Source organism: Sinocyclocheilus grahami, unplaced genomic scaffold, assembly GCF_001515645.1.
Source record: "Sinocyclocheilus grahami isolate Dianchi unplaced genomic scaffold, SAMN03320097.WGS_v1.1 scaffold982.1, whole genome shotgun sequence".
In the NCBI taxonomy this organism is placed as follows: Eukaryota; Metazoa; Chordata; class Actinopteri; order Cypriniformes; family Cyprinidae; genus Sinocyclocheilus; species Sinocyclocheilus grahami.
In genome coordinates, this window is record NW_015506161.1 from 359,367 (window position 1) to 381,205 (window position 21,839).

The following is a 21,839-nucleotide window of genomic DNA, read 5'->3' on the forward strand; positions in this document are numbered from 1 at the left end:
ATGTAAGTGAACAATAGCCTTTAAAATTACTTAAAATACATATATAATAGCAATGAGGCAATAATAATTAGTACAAATAAAGTATCAAAAGCAAGAAATCATATGGTTTTATTGAACAAAATTGTTAAAATGCATAATATATTATAAACAATAGAGCTAATGTACATTACACATTACAACAAAGGCCTGCAGAGGGCGCCAACGGCCTGACGAATGTTTTTACACATTACTGTGCGATCTAATCCTTGTTTAATATTGACCAAGAATCATTTTATTCAAATGTCCACTTAATCTTTAATATTTGCCCATTTATTTAGGACATAAATGCTATAGCCACTGTAATTAAAAGAATATGTGGACATCAAAACGTGTAAACTCAGAGTGAGGGTTTGAGCTTTTATTTTGTAACCGCGAGATGATGTATTCTCCTGTGTTTGCGTAGATTTATAAATGATTTACCTTACAAATCTGATGAAATGGCGCATGTTGCTTTCCCAGATGAACGTTATAATAAACCCAAACTCACAACAACATGCAGAGATGGAGTTTGAGACGCTCCACACATGTAAATGATAACAGTTCCTGTGGAACTACTGTGAACAGAGCAGCTGTGTGACGCATGTACTTAACCTACACGCATGTAAATAATTAAAGCACATATACTGTATTAGAACGGCATCGCATATAATTATTTAATTAAGTCGTAGCGTTTGTGAATTCACAATTATGATTTTTAAATGGGTTTAATATATCATGCAGCCTTAGAAAACCGACTAATAATGTGTTTTATACATTCTTGTCTGTGAAATGCGCCACTTCCGGTATTTTGCCGGTTAGTCGACGCAAGTTAAATGAAGTCGAGGATTTAAAAAAATCGAATAGTCGAATAAAATCGACGAATCGCGACAGCCCTAAATAGAAATTCACTAGATATAAAAACACTGCCACTACACACACACTTACATCAGGCCAAAAGTTCTTAGGGAATTTCTCCTTTTCTATGGTAGTCACTCCTTCCAGCGAGCCCATGTACTTGTTATGGCCTGAGACGGCTTTAAACTCCTTCACTACAAGGAGGAGGAATAAGCAAACAAGACATATTGTAAGAAAAGCATGCAGATGTAAGATCAATATACTAATGTTGGAAATGTCGCGTGGCTGTAGGCTGTGAGCGCAGGATCTATGAGACACTGATTTGATTGGGCACCAAATTCATTGGTCCTCTGATCTTAATGGCTTTTCTATTAGTCCTCTTCTTGAGAGCTTATTCATGAGATGCTGTGACTAGAACAGATGAAGGCTAGTGAAAATGCTTATGAGGTTAAATCCTGTTCTATCAGAGACTCGAAGGAGTCGAATGAGTCGAAGGAGAACATTTATTTGTGTTGTATTGGGTGGAAATGTATCTCTCTGTTAATGGCAGTTAATGTATTGTTTTTCAACCTGTGAGATTATGTGTGAATTTCACTGAAATTCATAACTTTATTACAAATGTTTAAAAAATATTAAAAGAACAGATTTTGTACAAAAAAAATTTAAATTCTTGGACCATTTAACCGACTTCACAACTTAATTCCCTGTATATAAATGACTAAATGTTTTCCGTTTCATCAAACAAACATTTGATTTAACATTTGCATAACTACTAATACTGTAATATATAATAGTAGGCTAAATAATTTTGAGAGCCAGTACTGTTTTTCAAATTATATGAATTCACCTAAATTTTGAACATTTGAATTCTAATTACTGTAAATCATCCAATGTTTTTACTTTAAATTATTCATTCACATTATTTTCAATGATGATTCTCAATAGACCATAATTCTGTCATTTTCTGTTACTTAATACTGTGTTTTTATAAGTATAAATTAAAGGCAGTATTACAGTTCTTTAATCATATATAGGTAACTTGACAATTTAGATAATATATCATAATTTGTCATGTTAAAATACTAAAATATGTCAAGAAAATATTGTCACAATATTAATGGTCCCAAAAATAGGTTTATTTATTTAAATAAAAATATAATTCTAATTCTGTCTATGAACATCATTCAGTGTTCAAATACTTTTGAATAAATCTCAGCTCATCCGGGTTACAATGCACGACCAGATGACCACACTACAACTATTTTATTCTATATATTTTTGGACTATTTCATGCCCATTTATTTATTTATTTGCTAAATAGCCATGTATTAAGCAGTCATTTTGCAAAAGAATCCCCAAAAGGGTGATCAGTCTGAGACTGCATTTTATTCCTTATACATTTGTTTCTTTTGATTTTACAATATGACCTGGACTTGTTCTTGACAGATTTAATAAAAAAATCTACCATAATATCTTATATTAGTATAAAAACTTACCATTGAAGTCATATTGTTGGATATTTTTCAGTGACTTGTGGATGAAATACATGCTTCCCAGAGCCTAAAAACAAATAAATCAATCAGTCAAGCTTAAAGTCACGCACAAGCAGGGGTTAACGGAGATCCCTTAAGTCTAAAGATCTCCTTTGATTTTGAAAGATGTTGATGATGTGCACACATCATTATCTTTAAACCCTGACTTTCAAGACACTATAACAGTCAATAATCTTTCTGAACTATCCCATGACAGACTTGCCTATAGTTTTGGTACCCAAAAAACACCTAGATATGCCAATGCGATACTCACAAACCCCAAGCACAAACACACACTTCCCGCATCTTTTCTGACAGCACGCTGAATGGATTTAACGTACTAGCTGCTTGCTCCAGTGAGCGCACATCAATCCAGTCCCGCAGAGATCAATACGGACAGAAAATTAAAACAATCACACAGGGATTAAACACAGAGCCCTGCTGTTGGCCCAACACAAGCCCCATGCATGACAGAGAAAAATGACCTGCCGGTGAGGGATGTTTTGACATGAAGCATGCCACACCATAAACACACACACACACACACACACATACACACACAGCCATGTTTTCTTACAAATATCCATCCCAGGAGAAATATATAAATCTTGTGAGAGAAATTATGCTTTTTGAATATGACAGTGCTTTCTAGATGACCAGTCTTGAGAGACTGGAAATTACAGCAGGCTACCCAAGTGCCACGGCTATGAACGGACAAGAAATTACTGGGAAGGGAGACGGGGAATGAGACTGGGAAATGACTGGATCCTGACTTTTTTGAACAAGAGGTCAACGTTTGGATGATTAGCATTTTATATTCTAATATAAAATGTTATTATGATTACTATATTTTTTTTTAGCATTTTTAAATAATTTAATATTTTAATTGTATTATAATAGATGCATTGCCAGTGACACTTTTTTGTTTTTGGAAGACCTTTAAAAACATAAAATGGATTATCCATAATATTTATACAATAATGTTCAAAAGTTTGGGGGGAGTACAGATCATTTTTTTTATTATTGTTTTTGTCAAAAAGTTATATTTCAAATAAATGCTTTTCTTTAACATTGACAATAATTAGAAATGTTTCTTGAGCAACAAATCAGCATATTAGAATGATTTCTGAAGATGATACTAAAGGCTGGAGTAATGATGCTGAAAATTCAGCTTTGCATCAGCTTTGCATTTTTCAAATGTTAAAAATTTTTTACTGACCCCAAACTACAGAACTGTAATGTATATTTTTTGTTAGTCCATGAGCGAAGATACTAAAGGCTGGAGTAATGATGCTGAAAATTCAGCTTTGCATCAGCTTTGCATTTTAATAAAAAAATTTTACTGACCCCAAACTACAGAACTGTAATGTATATTTTTTGTTAGTCCATGAGCGAAGACAACTGACTTTAAATTACATACTTCCAGAACTAAAAGCCAATATACTGTATTGCAGTAAAGTATCATTAAATACTGTTGACAAGGATATACTATATTTGAAATACCACTGGGGCATGGGAAAATTAGTCTCTTTGATAGAAAAAAACAAATTACTGTGTGATGGCATAAAATAAATAATCTTGCTAAAATTTAGCAATTTTTTATAATGAAAGTCCTCATTGCAGTGCATGAACTCACACACACACGCATAGCCACTGGCTATGTTAACACCCACCTTCATTCTCATTTGTCTCACATCATCTGTATTGATTTGTAATTAGTTTTCTGAGGGTTGTGAATCATCGCTTGACTGGGAAGAGAGTGCGTGGCACACTCATCGTACAAATGGTGTTTAGATAAAAAAAAATCACTTTTAAGTCAATACATTTTTATTAAACGCTGCACTGGCCTGATTGATGAAGATATGTGTAAAGCTGTGAGTGTGCTGATCTCTATTTGAGTGTACGTGTGTGCTTGTGGGCACGCTGAAACAGGCTCATGTGAAGGGCCAAATCTGGTTTGACAAAGATTATTTGTGTGTGACATTTCAACATTTTTACATTTATATTTTTTGGTAACAAAAACTGAAGTAGGTTTGGCAAAGGGTCCACATACAGAAAAACTCACTAACCCTCCTGCATCAACAAAACAAATGCACACTCGCTCACTCACACACGTAGACCTTAAGTTTATTTATCATGTTCAGACGAGAGGGACCTAATCAATAGTTTTAATCTGGAGTTAAACGTATTGACTCGGTCTGCTGCCTGGCCACTCCCGCACATTAACCCAGTCCATCAAGGTACAGACCTAACACACAGTGTACAAACACACACACACAGCACCTCTCACCTGGGTTGGCTGGGGGTTAATACCCTGCCAAACACCAGCAACTTCTCTCTTTTTACAGATTTTACTAAGTTACTTTGAGTAATAAAAGGGGTGCCGCAGGGCTCTGTCTTTGGTCCGTCACTGTTGTTAGATAGCAGCTGACTAAGAATTGACTTACTCAAGAGGTCTTTGTATTTTTTTTTAAACGATATGTCTAAATTTAAGAATTGACTTACTCAAGAGGTCTTTGTATTTTTGTTTAGAAACGATAAGTCTAAATTTTTAGAAAGTTTTTGTTGTTTCAGAATTTCTGTTTGCAGGTTTATTCTAAATAAACCCGCTTCGCGTAGGGGTCCTGATCACCCTGTCGGGGTTTATTCTGAGATAACCGGCTGGATGTACATTATCCCTTACATATATGTCACAGTGTTTTTTACATTCCACTTGCACCTGAGCCTTTTGCAGCTTCTCGTACATAACGTGTGTAGTCATGAGGTCCTAGTTTAAATTTAAAAAATGCTTCTACAAAAGTTTCATCTGCAGATATAGACTTGTTTAGGGATCTGTGCCTTTGTGCATACGGACATCTGACTGCTAAGTAGTGATTGTGTTTTTCAGCAATAGTGTGCACCCTTAATTTACAGAGAAAAGAAGGTCAGGGAAAAATCTGTAGATGGAAAAATCTCCATAAAATTTCTTTGTGCATTTTTCTTTTTTTCTACTTGTTACTTTGCACTTTTTGTTAGAAATGTTTATTTACTATTTATTCAAGTTTTTTAAGGTATCTAATATTTCGATACTTAATTTCCATGATCTAAATATTCTTAAAAATTAAAAGTTTGTTGGCATTTGGAAGTGTGTAGGCCTTCTTGCATTATTATGCTGTTACATTATGATTATATATTCAGTGGCATAAAATGGTCTTTAAAATGACAATAATATCGCTTATTGCAATTATTTCTGGGGCAATATATCGCACAACAAAAAGTTGTTATCATGACAGGCCTAATTGCAGCAGCTAACAGCTCACTGGGGGGAACAATTATACATTTTAAAACAAATTTAAGTCTGTTACTCACACAAAACTATTGCATGGTTTCAGAAGACTTTCAATATAGTGCACAACTTGTATAATTACTGTTACTGTGCTTTTTTTTTTTAAATTTGACATTGAAAGCCCCTGTCCTCATTCACTTTTGTAAAAAAATAGTTTTTATTTTAGGTGGATGGACTATTCATTTAACTTTGAAGCACTGCTGTGATTATAGATAAGAGTAGCACTACAATAACAGGAAGGTGAGTACTGGCAGAGTTCAAAATGGTTATATAGCTCCACCTAGTGGACATTCAAACTAACCACAACTCAGGTGGTGCAAGATTAAGAGATTGCGTGACTTTAGATGGGTTTCCTTTGAACTAAATCACTAAGGAACAAAGTGAAATCATCTTGCCAGATACTGCAACAGCCACATCACTCACCGTGAAACTGTCAACAGCCCTGAAATTACTGTCAACATAGACACAGACTCTGTCGAAGTCGTCCATCTCAGAGCTGGACTCTATGGTCCTATAAAAAAAAGGATAGAAACAATATAATTCTTGCACATATATATAAGAAATATTAAGAAGCACAACAGTTTCCAGCACTGATAATAAATCAGCATATTAGAATGATTTCTGAAGGATCATGTGACACTGAAGTCTGGTGTAATGATGCTGAAAATTCAGCTTTACATCACAGAAATAAATTAAATTTTAATGTATATTAAAATAGAAAAACGTTATTTTACATCATAAATTTAAAGGCGATTTTCTCAATATTTTGATTTTATATTTTGAAATTCCAGATTTTCAAATAGTTGTATCTCGGCCAAATATTGTTCTATCCTAACAAACCATAATAATCAATGGAAAGCTTATTTATTCAGCTTTCGGATGATGTATAAATCTCAATTTTGAAAAATTGACCCTCCAGGGTCACATATAAAAACAACAATAAACACTGTAATTTGTTAACATTCTGTATGTTATCCATGTAAATATTATGGTATACAAACACGGTAATCAGTGTTTGCTACTATCTGATACTGACACTGTACAGTACCATGGCACTGCTACAGTACTTTTAATAAGCTTACTAGTGTGTAGTCCAGAATTTGCAATATTCTCACCAGAAAAAGTTATCTGCGTGGCCCATGTTCACCATATAGTCCTTTCCACCAACTTCCTGAAAGTGCAGGGCGACGAAGCGTGGCTTATGCATGTGCACCGTCTAAGGAGATATGATTTACATAAGGCAATTCATTATTTTCCAGTGTGTTTATCCACTGTTGCACCTCTAAATTCATTAAAGGATCATATCCTGAGGATCATATAAGAACACTGATTTCAAATAAAAAAACATACTGAAATTAGCAGAACTCAAATTTATAATTTTTTAAAACTGAGCAGCAAAACGGTTTCATTCCAAACTTCCACTTCCAATTTTTTGACATCAGAAGAATGAATCAATACATGACCTTCCACATTTACAGTGATGTCAATAATACCTTTTCTGTCTTCAGAAACGTGTCTATAGAAAGAAGCAAGATAGATAATATCACTACTAACCATTAGAGTATTGTGGGTAGCTATATGGTTAACACTGTGTTGTTGGTGTCAGTTTCATCTTAACAGTTCGCACCGTACATTTCATTATGGATTTTTTTTTTCACAGCTTAACAAAAAGTCTGTTATTTAAAAATGGATCAGCACAAAAATAAGATCCATATGCAAAATCACAAGCACAGACATCTTAAAGACACCGGTCATAAAATGACCCATTTGCCTCAGTACTGATAAAAGACTATAAATGCCCCTGGACAATGTATTTTGATATTTTATTTGAACAACATTTACAGTGTCATGCCCATTTAGAGCCAGCTGGATTTCAAATACAATTACCTGAGATGGCAATTAAATGTAAAAGTGGCAACAGAGATTGTGTACACATTACATCTAGCAGGAAAATCATCAAATCTGTGATTCAACTTCCGTGTGCTCACAGCATGACAACAGCAGATAACATAACATGGTTTTATGGTGCACAAAAGACAGGTTGTATAAATAAGACAAACACCTTTAAGTTTACAGTGTCCGTTTAGCAGAGTAAAGTTCACTCTGCAAAGGTGTGTGTGTTTTTTTAGCAGGTTTGAACAGATGGAGAGCTCTGACGATGTCTGTGTTCCCATTAGAACAGTAAAGAGCATGTTTAAAAAAAACTGCTTTTCTACAACGCTACATTGAGCATCATCAAATGTGTGTTTGAATGAAGGACACGTGAAATGCATCAAACTCACCATGAAGAACTCTCGCAGCCAGTCTCCTTCAATCTCACCCACCTGAGGACAACAACCAGATTTCCCTGTTAGGCCACTTTTATAATACTAACAACATGGTCAGATTAACCTCTGCTGTGAGCTTTAAACTGCAGTGCGGATTAGATTTACTGGATAAAGGATTTCCGCAGCACATTCAGTAACTGAGTGCTTTCAATTGCGACATTACAGGCAATTTTGCCACTGAAGGTCTGTATCAAACCATTTAAAGGCATCATGATTATGTCCAATAATAACAAGTGCTTTCATCATGATTACTTCCATCTTAAATGGATAAAAGGTTCTCTAAACTAGACAGACATACTGACAGCACACAGTATAATAATAGTTATACAGCACAGATTGTACACTAGAGGTGTGTTTTGCACTTTGCACATTTAGTTTGTATTTCACAGTTGAAATTGAAATGATAATAAAACAATTATGCAGCTGTATATGTTATATTTATCATGAAGAGTCTAAACGTCACTCATCTATGAGGTGACAGTACAATACATCCCTTCTACTTTTATACTATTGCCAAACTACACAAGAGAAAAAAAACTGATTTACACAGTATAGTGTCAAACATATTACTAAGAAGTATATGCAGTCAACATATGCTGCAGACAGACCAGATGTCAAACTACATCTTTAAATGAAGCTATTGTGTGTTTGAAAAGACGAACAAAGATACGAAAGAAAAGAATCAACCTAAAAAACTGAATTAATAATATATGAAAAACTGAAAGTAAAAAGCATTTAAAGCACGTGTGCATGTGTGTGGTGGAAAACATTGATCAAATGTTTGAAAAACCATTATTTGAAAAAACAGGTTTCAAACACGGTCACATCTGATACTTTAGATATCGTTAACAATTAAAACATAAAACATTAAATATTGAAGCCTGTTTCCACCATGCTGAATAAAAAATAAAACAAGGTAACTGTGACTCCCAATTCTGTCTTCAAACTTTCTGCTGATAGTCAACAATATGATTAGAGACTAGTTTGAGGGAGTATCCAGTGAATGGACCAGTGCCTGTGTATATTTGCATCTGAAGATCTGTGCCCTGCCACTGCAGGTCATGCATTGCCCAAATGCCTGCCATTTGAGTGAGTAGGCAAAAGGAATTAAAAGCCAGCAAGCATGTAGCTCTAGAATGTGATATGGGTTCAGGAAGGAGCTTAGATATTTCAGCTATGAGGGTGGAGAATGAGAACAAGCTTCTATGACATGTTCTATGATGTGTGATATCTTTCACGGCTATTTCAAGCAGTCTCTTGGGAAAAAGAAGTATACTTTAGAATACTTTTTTAAAAAGTATTTATTATGGAAATAATATACTTTAAAATAATATACTTAAGTGCGAACTGAATGCAATGTTTTCAGACATGCACTTAACCTTATGTTGTATTATCGGCATTTAAGCTGAAATTTCTATTAAATGAACTTGCTTTTTATATGTAATTCTATTGTCTTTGAAATATGGTACTGCTGAATAGTAGCATTTATGCTAAACTAATGTTTAATTACACATTTATAATAATGAACTTGCAATTTAGTACATTTAAAATAAATTAACTTTAAATGTAATATTGAATAATATTGACTACAGTTAAAGCAGCACTAAGTAACTTTTGTCGCTCTAGCGGTTAATAAACAGAACTGCACACATCCCGCGGAAGAACATTCCAACCGGAGCTACTTCTCTAAGTTTATGTCTATGGCGATTCACGCAGGTATGTGTTCCTCCGCAGCGGTGATGACTCGACCAGGCTACAATAGTCCAAATATAAGTACTTATTATAAGTGTAGCGTAGTGATTCGGAATAAGACAAAAACGCGGTTTGGAAGATGAATTCATGATGTGCTCATTATATGCATTTAGCAAATTTTGAACACAGAAAAAGTTACATAGTGCTGCTTTAAAATAACAAAGTACTTTACATTAGTCAACACATTAAAGTGTACTTCTTTAAAGCATGAGAAAACATGAAAACTTTTTTATATTAAAACTTTTTGAAAGTGCACTTAAGTGTGTTAACACGAACACTAGATTTTAGAGTTCACTACACTACAAGTGCACATTTAATACTACTAAGCACACTTCTTTTTCACAAGGGTTCCGAATGGAACATGGACTTTTTCCACATTCTTTGGTAAAAATCTATAAAACTCTATAACGTGTGAATTAATGTTGTATTTTTTTTTTACTGCATTCATTATTGGTAGTTTAAAGTATCATAGCCAAATATTTAATAAATACATAAGTAAAGAACGGTTCAGTTCTGTGTGAAACTGCAGATTCATCAATAATGCCAGGCATAAATAATGAAGACTATAACTATATATAAGTATAGCATGTAGAAAAATAAAATAAACAGTAAAAAAAAAAATCAGCTACAGAATAAGTAAATGTTACACAACATATTCAAAGATATCTCTAGCCACTTCCTAATAACGCTGGTTGCTACAAAACAGACCGTTTTTATCAGTGTCACAGATGTGTGCCCCTGTGGTCTGCTATACTATAACCACAAGTGTAAAATTGACTTCACTCCTTCTGTCGACTCGACGCAGAGCAGTAAGGTAAAGGACAGAACTGTGATAAAGAGCAGACCACTGCCGGTCTGTCTGCAGGCTGCTGAAACACTGCTGTACATATTGCTCTGCTTCTTTTGTTTTTGTGTCTCTTTCATGCTATAACCACTTAAAAAGTGCAAACACTGACCACTCCCTTTACAGCCCATCAAGCAAGCGGTGAAACCAGGTCAAGAGAATTCGACTGCACGGGCCTAGATCAGGGCCTAGAATAGAATTGCATCTGATGCGATCTACAGTGTTACTTTGATCTTGTAAAGACCTTTTATGGACTGTCGCTCACATGCCTTCAATCTTTGTGTTCTTAGTTCCACTGAATTTGAAGGGTGGGGAGGCCAGTGGAAACTTCCTTCATCTCATCTCTCAAGAGGATTTCCCAAATTTGCAATGCATCATTTCCTGTTGCCAGCTCCAGCCCGTGCTAACATTCGACTTGAAATAGCACACAAGAACTAAGTTAATTGACTTGGAGTGCTTTTAAACGGCAGGCAAACACTGCAGTGGCTTACAGGGGACACTGATGCGGGGAACAAGATATTTTTAACCAGCTCTGATGAAGTGCTGATAAATCAGACACGCTTGCACCTGGGCATTCGGTTATAACTGCATGACTGTACGATTTGATCTAACACGGATGCAATGTCAAAAACAAACAGTCTTTGCGAAACACTCGGTGCATTACAAAAACGTGTTGACAGAAATGTCTTTACCCTGAAGCATACTTCACGCAAGAATGCGAGAACAGAATTGTTGCGATTCAAGTAAGCTGTCATAAATGTATTGACTTTTACTCGTTCGGCAGGATTCTCATGATCTGCCATGACAGAACAAGAAAATACAAGATAATTTATGCAAAGAAGCTATAGCATACTTTAAGTGCCCTAGGAATTGCAGTCATTTTCAAGACCAAATGTGATAACTTCATAGTTATGAGATATAATATGCAGGCTATTTTTGTGTGAATAATAAAATAAAACATCAAGAGATGTTATACAAAATTAAAAATTTGAATTTATATTCCGCATAAACAAAATGACGCTTATTTTTAGCAACATGAAGAGTTTTTATTTTGTACTGTGGCATTACCATTTCATTATAATACATAAAAAATTGTGTATGCTGAGGGGGGAAAAAACTGTGTCCAAAAATGTGCTTTCATTGCCATGAAACTGACATTTTAAAATATATATTTTTTTTTTTTTGACTTTGGGGCGAATCACCTGGCCTCAGTGGTTCACAGAAACTATTAGCACTGGACTCATTATGCTTTTAGTTAATGCAGGCCAGGACATTTCAACATTTTCTGTGGGATACACACCCCAAATGTTATCACCTCATTAAACATGATGAATCGTAGCTAAACATTCTAAACTCAAGGATGTTTCAAAACTTGACAGGTCTGGTAAACCCTTCTTGTGGATAGGAAAAATGTAACCATTTTTGGAAGTCTGCTACAACATTTATACCGACCTATTCAAAGAAGAAGCGAGGAAGGGTTGAAGTCCTTTGGGAAATGATATTCATCTGTTTACAGTCACAATGGACTGTGACATGTGCTTTTTCTCAGCCAAACATGGCCGGAGGAAACTGGGTACGCGGCCAAATTTCCACTTGCAGCTTCAGTCCTCCATACGCACAATGAAGCCAATGCTCTAACAAATACGTCTAAACCACAACTCCGGAAAATCTGGACTGAACATTCACAGTATGAGGGAAAATTAACTCCACAGCAAGATTTTAACTAGATTTTTATTTTCTGAATAAAATGTGAGTGTAAAAAAAACAGTGCTCTAGGGTGTTGTATGAGATTTCCTTGCATTCAGACAATGCTTGTGCTCTCCTTCAGTGTAAACATGTAGCATTTTTTTGCGTTTTATCATCCAGAAATGCGATCATTTAGAAATGTAGCACAATCCTTTACTCTGGTATCAAACATGCCTTTAGCACAAGTAGCGGACAAACTACATAAGCTAAAAAAACTGTGCTAAATCCAATGTAAAATTCTCAAACTGTTGCGTGACATACTATTGAAAAAAATATAAATCAGTCTGCTGCGTATGGTTTTCCCAGTATATCACAGTCACCTGCTGCTAGCATTAAACTCATTGTTTTTTCACCAAAATGTTAACTGTCCATTTAAGTTAGTGGGCAGTTTTCATGTTTTAAAGGTATCATGGTTCCCTAAAAGTCGACTCATGTAGAAAGCAATTCAATAGAGACTAGTATTAACTAACACTGACTAGTTTCATGAGAATCCAGTAAGCTAAAAAAAACTGTGCTAAATCCAATGTAAAATTCTCAAACTGTTGCGTGACATACTATTGAAAAAAATATAAATCAGTCTACTGCGTATGGTTTTCCCAGTATATCACAGTCACCTGCTGCTAGCATTAAACTCATTGTTTTTTCACCAAAATGTTAACTGTCCATTTAAGTTAGTGGGCAGTTTTCATGTTTTAAAGGTATCATGGTTCCCTAAAAGTCGACTCATGTAGAAAGCAATTCAATAGAGACTAGTATTAACTAACACTGACTAGTTTCATGAGAATCCAAATTCCAATAGTGACTAATCTACATATATGGACTCCAGGGCTGGATTGGTAATCGGGCATACCGGGCATTTTCCCGGTGGGCCGACGCACTTAAGGGGCCGACAGAATGTTTTTTTGCCGAAGACCATCATTGCATTGATGGCCCAATAGAAACAGTTATTTGAAATAGTAAAAATATTTCACTATATTACTGCTTATGCTGTATTTTGGATCAAATAAATGCAGGCTTGGTGAGCAGAAGAGAATTCTTTAAAAAAAAACATTAAAAATCTTACTGTTCAAAAATGAAATGCTGCCTTTGCAGCTAGTTTAAAAAAAAGTTTACTTTTAAAATATATTTTAGGTAAGCATTGTTTTTGATGGTTTTACAGTAATACATTTGTATTAATGTACACAGTAGTACATTAGGCTACTATTCACAAGCACATGTGTATTTGTTTTTCTCACAAGTATGGACTAACATTCTCTTATTCTAGATGTCCATAACAAAAACGTGTTTGGTTTCAGCTTCAGTAACTACACACCCTGCTGCCAACATTAGGCTACTATTCACAAGTAGGCAACATATGTTTTTGTTTTTCTCTTCAGTATAAACTAACATTATCCAGTCTTATTTTAGCTGCAGGACAGAGTGTTTAGCAGTACAGTACAGTGCAGCAGCTCAGCTCCCCAGTTTCGCGGTAGCGCTTTGAAAAATCCCACAACCGTCTGTCACACTGTCAGTTTCCTGTTTTATTTGAATACACACTCAGGCCGGCGGCGCGGTGTGTGATAGGTCCTTAGACCTGTGGGGAGGTGCTGTCAGACAGCACACCGTGAATGGGAGACGAGCTCACTCTAGACTGGGGACTCGAGCGCAAGAAAGGCCCAGTGGAGCGAAGAAAACCTGAAGAGCACCGTGCTTCAACGTCTGTCACACTGTCAGTTTCCTGTTTTATTTGAATACACACTCAGCCCGGTGGCGCGGTGTGTGATAGGTCCTTAGACCTGTGGGGAGGTGCTGTCAGACAGCACACCGTGAATGGGAGACGAGCTCACTCTAGACTGGGGACTCGAGCGCGAGAAAGGCCCAGTGGAGCGAAGAAAACCTGAAGAGCACCGTGCTTCAGTATGGAGGAGCCGCACCAGGAGGTCCAGCTCTATCACTGAGCAGAGAGAAGCGTCGGTGCCGCTCGCGCAGGACGCGTCCTTGCGTTCCAAAACAGCGAGACGCAGCGGAACGGAACGGAGACGCGTTTTAAAAGTCGAACTCCTTTTAACTCGCTACGAAACGCACAACGCTGAAAAATCCGTCTAGCGGGTGTTTACATTAAAATAATACTAATAGGCTACTTAATAAAACAGCGCAGAGTGACGCAAGAAGCCGTCCCTTGTGAACGGCATCTTACAATATAACAACGGCGGAGTTATCAAATAATACAGGCTGAACTGTACAGACTGAAATAATTAAACGCGGTTTAAAGCGTCAGCTATTCGGGAGGGTGTTTTGGCCTACCTTTATTCATGTAACGACTGTTTTTAAGACCGCCTAAGAAACACAGGTAGGGCTCAGCAGCAGGTTAACTAACGTGAACCAATCGCGTTCAGTTGCAAAAGAAGCAGTTGTGAAATAATTCGCTGCGTCGACTCATTTACGCGGCGCATATCTGAGCTGGAAAATGATAAGGGATTGAAATAGAGGCGACTTACATTGTCGAACAGTGATCCAACGTTTGCAGTCACTAGCAAGACGTCCGTGTGCATCTCCATGATAAGAAGCGAGCTGGAGAAAAGTCTAATCTGACGAAGGAAATCCCACTCGCAGTTTTTTGGTGGAAGAATAACAAGCGGCTTACAGATAAGATTAGAAAAGTCTAGCTATCTCGCCCTGAAGACAGAGCCCACGAGAGCGACGCTCGCATCTCCAGTCCTGCTGTCATGAGGAAAGAGCTCCACGGTCTTCAGTTGCTCGGCGGTGAACACGGAGGGATTTCTCCTCCTGTCTGCATGGTAACTGGACTAGGTTTCTAAGCTGAAGTAAGCCAGTGTCGACGCATCTGCAGTTCCCTCGGAGTTCCTGCCGTGCCAGACTAAACCTAACTAGTTGCGCTGTCAGTGTTATGTTCCATGCGAAGCTCCGCCCTGCACATGTAGTGAGCTACTGTACAAACGCGCAGCGTCAAAGTTTCCGTGTGTCACTGACACTGAAGCGACGCAAATGTATCTAGGTGTGTACTATATATACACACACACACACACACACTCACTCACTCACAGTAAAATGCTTCAGCATAGCAAATTAGGTTAACTAATTTTATTTTTTAAATATTATTTATCGTGCCATAATGTGTTCATTATTATTTAATATTCTCTTAAAACCTAGCCTGTTTCCAGGTTTAAAAGATTTGTATTGTAGTTGTTTGTGCATCTGTAGAAAAAAAAATGCAATTTAGGCCTGGGCGATGAAACGGTATCGATATTTATCGACGGTATACCTTCGATAACGATATAAAAAATGTCGGTATAGTGCACGATATAGGCACGTGCTATGAGTGACGCAGACAGCTTACACAAACACGAACATGAGTGCTGTGCCTGCCTGTGATGAGGAGAATGTGTGTAAAGAATGAATATTAATCGAATTTAAAAATAAACATTTGCATTTGAATACAAAAATAGTACAATCCAATGTTAGATGTGCGTCAGGGAGCATAGAAGATCTTGATTATGTTAAAACCGAAACCAAGCCATTCACACAGAACACATATTCAGACGGACAAATATGACTGCTGCTCTCACGTCTCACACAAGAGATGTAGACAGCCATGTAGTGCTGGACGGTATACCGGTTCATACCAAATACCGGTGTTAATTTTTGTTATGATATTCATTTAAAAATACCGCAATACCGGTGTATGTCGCTTACGACGTTCGGAACGCGACACTGTTTGAAAGGGGTCCCTTTTCACTGTTGCACTGTGGTGAGGGAACAGCTGTATGTGTTACCAAGCGTGAAAGTTCCGAAAGTGAAGCTGTAGAACTAATAGAACGTGATGACACAGAAGAACTCATCCACGATATCAACATTGACCGCCACCAGTGATGCCAACTAATTTTCAAGGGAAGTTGCTACAGGAAGTTCGATTTGTTGCTAAAAGTTGCTAAATGACGTTGTGACGTCATTGCGTGATGACGTCATTACGTAATCACGACACAAAATTGTGTCACTACATTAAAAAAATATATATTTTTATGTTAATTTAGATTTGTTCGTAAAATAATATAAATGCATAATATAATGTTAAAATATAACACTTTTTATATACAGCATTGAATTATTGAACACTTTTGAACGATTGAATTTTTGAACGATTATTATTTTTTTTATTAGCTAGTAAACTAGTAAAACCACACATTCTGAACAATTATAGTTTTAAGCAGTGCATTAGTAGTCAGTATGCTACACTCTAAGAAAATAATTCACAGGTTTTTACCTGCATTTTAAATTACGCATTGTATTTTGTGTTTCGGGTTACAACGGATGATGGATAACGGATAATGTCCTGGAAAATTACTAGTACCTTTTCCATTTTTCTAGATATTTTTCTTACAGTGTATACGAATTATAAATATGAGCATAGTTCGTCTGTTAATATCATTATGTTGTTTTGTAGATGCATGTTGATTTTATTAGACAATGCCGCGATTATAAATGAGAGTGACTCCTGGTTAACTCCTGGTTAAGGGGTCGTGTTTAGTCACTATTTAGTGTGGTATTTTTTGACAATTGGTCATACCGCCCAGCACTACAGCCATGCAAAGTTAAAACAATTTAAACTTTTAAAAAGCACATCGCAAATTTGTGGAGGTTTTTTCCTTTTCACTGCATCTCATATGTTTTTAAAGGCAATCTGTGTGAATGGCGATTCGACTCTTTGTATTAAGCAATGCATAAATACATGATGCTGTTTTGTTTATAATTGTTTATGCAATTTACGATAATAAGGCATGGAGTTATTTTGCTCACGGCGTTGGGTGTAATGCATTACCAAGGAATTAATTACTCTAATTTATTTTCCCTCGAAAAAGTATTGTATTTAATATTCTCTTGAAGACTATTTCCAGGTTTAAATTGAATCATTCCAGATTTGTAGTTATTTGTACATATGTATGCCAATTAATATAACTTTTCCCTTGAAAAAGTGAGGGATTACTTTTTTTGTAATGTAACTAGTTACTTCTGATGTAATTGCATTATACTGGATAGACTATATAGAATTTTTTTTTAAATTTAACATCTAAATTTAAAGTCTAATCTTAAAATCAAGAAAAAAAATCAATTTTATATAATTTTTTTGACAGAGTTAAAAGAGAAGTTTCATGTCTATCTTTGGATTGCTTAACTGTTCAGGTTTGATATAGGATTTAGAAAGTAATTGGTAATAAGTAACGCAAGAGAGAGTAATTAGTGCAGTAATCTAATTACACTAGTGAAGATGTCATTTGCAGCTAATTACTTACTTTTTTAGAGTATAGCTTACCAAAAACTGTTTGCTCAGTAATGTTAATTTTGATTTACGAATGGGTCCATGTGTGTTCAAAAGTCTGAGACCACATTAAAATATGTTTTTGGAGTTTGGGGATTTTAGGTCTCTAATTCAATTAGTAAATTTGTGGCCTGGATCATGTGAAATCTTTTGTTCAAAAGGTCAGATTTCCTCCCACTGAAGCACAAGATGCTCTTTGGATCATTCTCAAATCACACTGGAAAACATTATCATTGGGTTTCACACAAACACAAACTTGTACACAAAACAAATTGACAAACCAAATATTCCTCAGTTCAACTTTTTAGTCAAATTGTTACATTGGTAATATATCTAAAATGTTATGTATTAATATTTTGTTTTATAGCATTATATCATTATCACTTATGATTAACACATTTTGGGATGTATGTTACACCGAAACTTAAATGACAACAATGTAAATAATTATTTCTGGTAAATTGCAATATGTGTAATTGTTAAATAATTTTATATGCAGTATTCATGGTATCTTCTGTAATAGCCTATCCATGGCATTTAATAAATAATCCCGGTGGCAAGATTTTACAAAAACCAAAAAGGCACAAATAATGCATGAATGTAGTTTCGGTTCTGTTTTATATATACAACATTCATATTTTATAATTGTATTGACTTTATGTTACACATTATTATGTCCTCTACAATGAATAAATACAACAAACAAAAATGAATTGCTGGGTCTCGGGTTAGAATTCATTAAGTATTATTGTTTAATAACAATGCCATATACATTATGAATGGTATTTACAGTATCTCATCTCATATTTATTGCATCATGGGATAAAAAAAAATCCTGCCGGCAAGATTTTGTGAAACTAAAATAAAAACAAAAATGGATGAAAGCAGTTTTTCTAGTTTGTTCTGCTTCCTTGCTGTCGCATCACCACAGATAGATGAACAGATCAGTTGATAATCAAGTTAGTTTGATAGATTTAGAGCTGGTAAAGGTAAGGTAATTGTTTAGAAACTGACGCACATGTTCACATGCCCAGTGTGCTCTGGCAGACACTTAATTGGGGTCAGTTCGTCATTTTGAATGTTCCTCCAAAACTAATCTGGAGATGTGGAACTGATATTCACCAGATCCAAACACAATGACTGATTATGGCTTTTTTTTAAAGATCCCTAAATATCTAAATTGAATCCTTACATATGAAAACAATTAGCATGCAGTTTGCTAGTGTACTCCGCATGCTGTTTTTTGTGTTGTGACCCATCCATCAGCTCTTTGGCTGGCTGAAGTCATTGTATCCCCTCTTTTTCTAAAGGCTGTTACCTAAGAGCTGGCACTTTTCAAGAGAAATGTCACCATGAAGGAAAATCTCTGTTTCTCAGGTCTGACTCCAGCCCAGCTGCGGCAGGCTGAATGAATGTTTATAATTCATGTTAAGTGAAAGGACTCTGGCAGAACAACTTGTCCCTATGCCTCGGTTCTCCATTCATACGTCAATGTAGAGTCTAATAACCATGTCCAGTTTTACATTTCTTTTTACAGCCTGCTCCACCTCAGCAGGCCCAGGAAAGGCTTTTATGGGTGGGCCACATCTTTCCTGTGCTTGAGGAGTCAGCTACTGGACCTTGGTGGGCCTCTTTTGTCACATGACCTGGGACAAGATGCTAAAAGGGTGTATTTGAAGTGTATCCTTCAAGAAAAAGCAAAGGATAATAGCAACATAACTGTCATAAACTTGAGACAGTGAATGTTATTTACATTTAATATAGTTGAACATATGACTGTATCACATTGGAAGATTTTTAACTAATATATCAGTCAGTGACGTATAGGTGGATGTGTTGGAAAGGTGCTGTTTCAGAGCGTGGCAGCAGTCAAATCACTGGCGACATTATGTCATGTCAAATAGACCCCCATTATGTCAAAACATACATCCAAATGCTCCCCAAAGAACCTTTCATTGAACAGTTCTTAAAAGAACCTTTTGTGGAATGGAAATGTTTACTGGATGTTAAAGGTTCTTCATGGAACAACTGATTCCAATTGAGAACCTTAATTTTTAGTGTAGCAAAGAAAATGTGCGTCATAGACACAGTGGCAAGGACATGTTGCATATCCTCCTGAGAGCCAGCAAAAATAGTTTTTTGTTTGTTTAGGATTTTGTAATGTTTTTAATTTTCCAATGACATGAAATGAAAAATAAACAAAAATGTATTGCATATCTTTTGTTGTTGACATCAGGACCCACTTACATTAAAAATGAAGGCAAGAAAAACGTTTATATTAACATATGTGACCATGGACCACAAAGCCAGTCATAAGTGTCAAGTTTTTAAAATTGAGATTTATACATCATCTGAATAAATAAGCTTTCCATTGATGTATGGTTTGTTAGTATAGGACAATATTTGGCCGAGATACAACTATTTGGAAATCTGGAATCTGAGGGTGGGAAAAAAATCAAAATATTGAGAAAATCGCCTTTAAAGTTTTCCAAATGAAGTTCTTAGCAATGCATATTACTAATTAAAAATTCAGTTTTAATATATTTATGGTAGGAAATTTACAAAATATCTTCATGGAACATGATCTTTACTTAATGTCCAAATGATTTTTGGCATAAAAGAAAAATCAATAATTTTGACTCATACAATGTATTTTTGGCTACTGCTACAAATATACCCCAGCGACTTAAGACCGGTTTTGTGGTCCAGGGTCACATATGTTTTGCAACTTGTAATACAAAAAAAGTCAATGAAAGTTAATGAAATTTGACAAATTTAGTCATATTTCATAGTAATTTTTATTACCCAATTCACCTGTAATGTATGAATTTCTATTTTTGACAACTTCCAAAGTGAGTCATGCATTAAAAATTATGTACAATGTACACATTAACAATGTACACATACACAATTTATATTTAATGCAAGGACACTTTAAATGGTTGAAAATTATTAGAAGACATTTTAAAAATGTTACAAAATACTTCTATTTCAAATCAATACTGTTCTTTTGAACTTTCTCCTGTGAATTGGGAATAAGTGTATCATACGGTGGCCGAGAAGTGCAGAACAAATCACAATTCTGAAAACAAAAGAACAAATTACAAACGCAAATGCAAGTCTAAAAAAAAAATAACAATTCAGAAAACACAACAACAATTCAGAAAACATTATAACAAGTCAGAAAACACAATGATCGCTCCAAAAAGCCAAGGGCAAGCACTTATCCATCTGCACCACTCAAGCTGATGTTCTACAGCCATTTTTAACTAAATCTAAATATACACTCGAGACACTGAAGACTGGAGTAATGATGCTGAAAATTCAGCTTTGATCACAGAATAAGTTAAATTTTTTTACTGTAACATTTGAACTTTTTAAAATAAAACACTACTGTACTACTGCTTTTTTTTTTTTTACCTATAAATAATTTCAATACAATATTTATTTTGCTGAAGTAGATGTTTTTGTGATATCAGACATTTTTGAAAACAATGAGAGGAATTTGTCATGGCCAGATCAGTTTTAAGTCTTCAAGAGGACATGTATAGACTTGACTGTAACCAGATGTAAACAGACATCTACAGATGAACTGCTGAATCCCAGGAGGATACTGAACTGATGATGAACTGCAAAAACACTGCAGAAAGAGCACAAAGTCAGTGAATTGGAATAAGTCCTACATGATTAATGACTCCCTCCACAAGCTGATCTCCAGTTGAACCCCTTCATAAAGCTGAGAACTACATCAGACCTTAAATGAAGGTCTGAGCGACTGTATATGATACATTGTGATCGGTGGCATGTTTATCCAACCTCTCTCTCTGTTTCCACAGAGCCATTTATATGCACGCAGTAACTGGTTTAAAACTGCACAGAGCCATTCCCACGTATTGAGCCCAGCAGCTGAACTGATTCACATGCTGGTATGTAGTCGTGCTATTTCAGTTCACAGCTGAGATTTAAACCTTAATTATATTCAATCTGTTTATTACAGGCTGACTTGTCTTTAAAGTTGTAATTAGTGAAGTACTGCACTGCTTCTGGCCAATTCAATTTACATTTTTAAGCACGTAGATGAAGTCTAATCATACAAACCCGATTCCAAAAAAGTTGGGACACTGTA

At 35.6% G+C, this 21,839-nt stretch overlaps 1 protein-coding gene and 1 long non-coding RNA gene across 5 annotated transcripts in view; one reads left to right on the forward strand and one right to left on the reverse strand.

The window, feature by feature from the left end:
* Positions 1-9,854, forward strand: part of LOC107565110 (uncharacterized) — a 13,512-nt gene extending 3,658 nt beyond the window's left edge. Inside the window, exons 2-3 of the long non-coding RNA XR_001606326.1 lie at positions 5,326-5,328; positions 9,650-9,854. This is a non-coding gene — a long non-coding RNA (uncharacterized lncRNA). The remainder of the gene's footprint in view (positions 1-5,325; positions 5,329-9,649) is intronic.
* Positions 1-21,839, reverse strand: part of LOC107565107 (type I inositol 1,4,5-trisphosphate 5-phosphatase-like) — a 38,827-nt gene that overhangs the window by 13,525 nt on the left and 3,463 nt on the right. Inside the window, exons 1-6 of one of the 4 annotated variants that reach the window (XM_016250313.1) lie at positions 14,877-15,348; positions 8,013-8,054; positions 6,846-6,946; positions 6,154-6,241; positions 2,370-2,433; positions 964-1,067 (exon numbers count right to left, since the gene is read on the reverse strand). In XM_016250313.1, coding sequence (XP_016105799.1) covers positions 964-1,067; positions 2,370-2,433; positions 6,154-6,241; positions 6,846-6,946; positions 8,013-8,054; positions 14,877-14,936 — 459 coding nt within the window. In that variant the 5' untranslated portion in view covers positions 14,937-15,348. Of the gene's footprint in view, positions 1-963; positions 1,068-2,369; positions 2,434-6,153; positions 6,242-6,845; positions 6,947-7,223; positions 7,247-8,012; positions 8,055-14,876; positions 15,349-21,839 lie in introns of those variants that run through there. The other 3 variants (XM_016250311.1, XM_016250314.1, XM_016250312.1) reach the window with 3 other exon arrangements.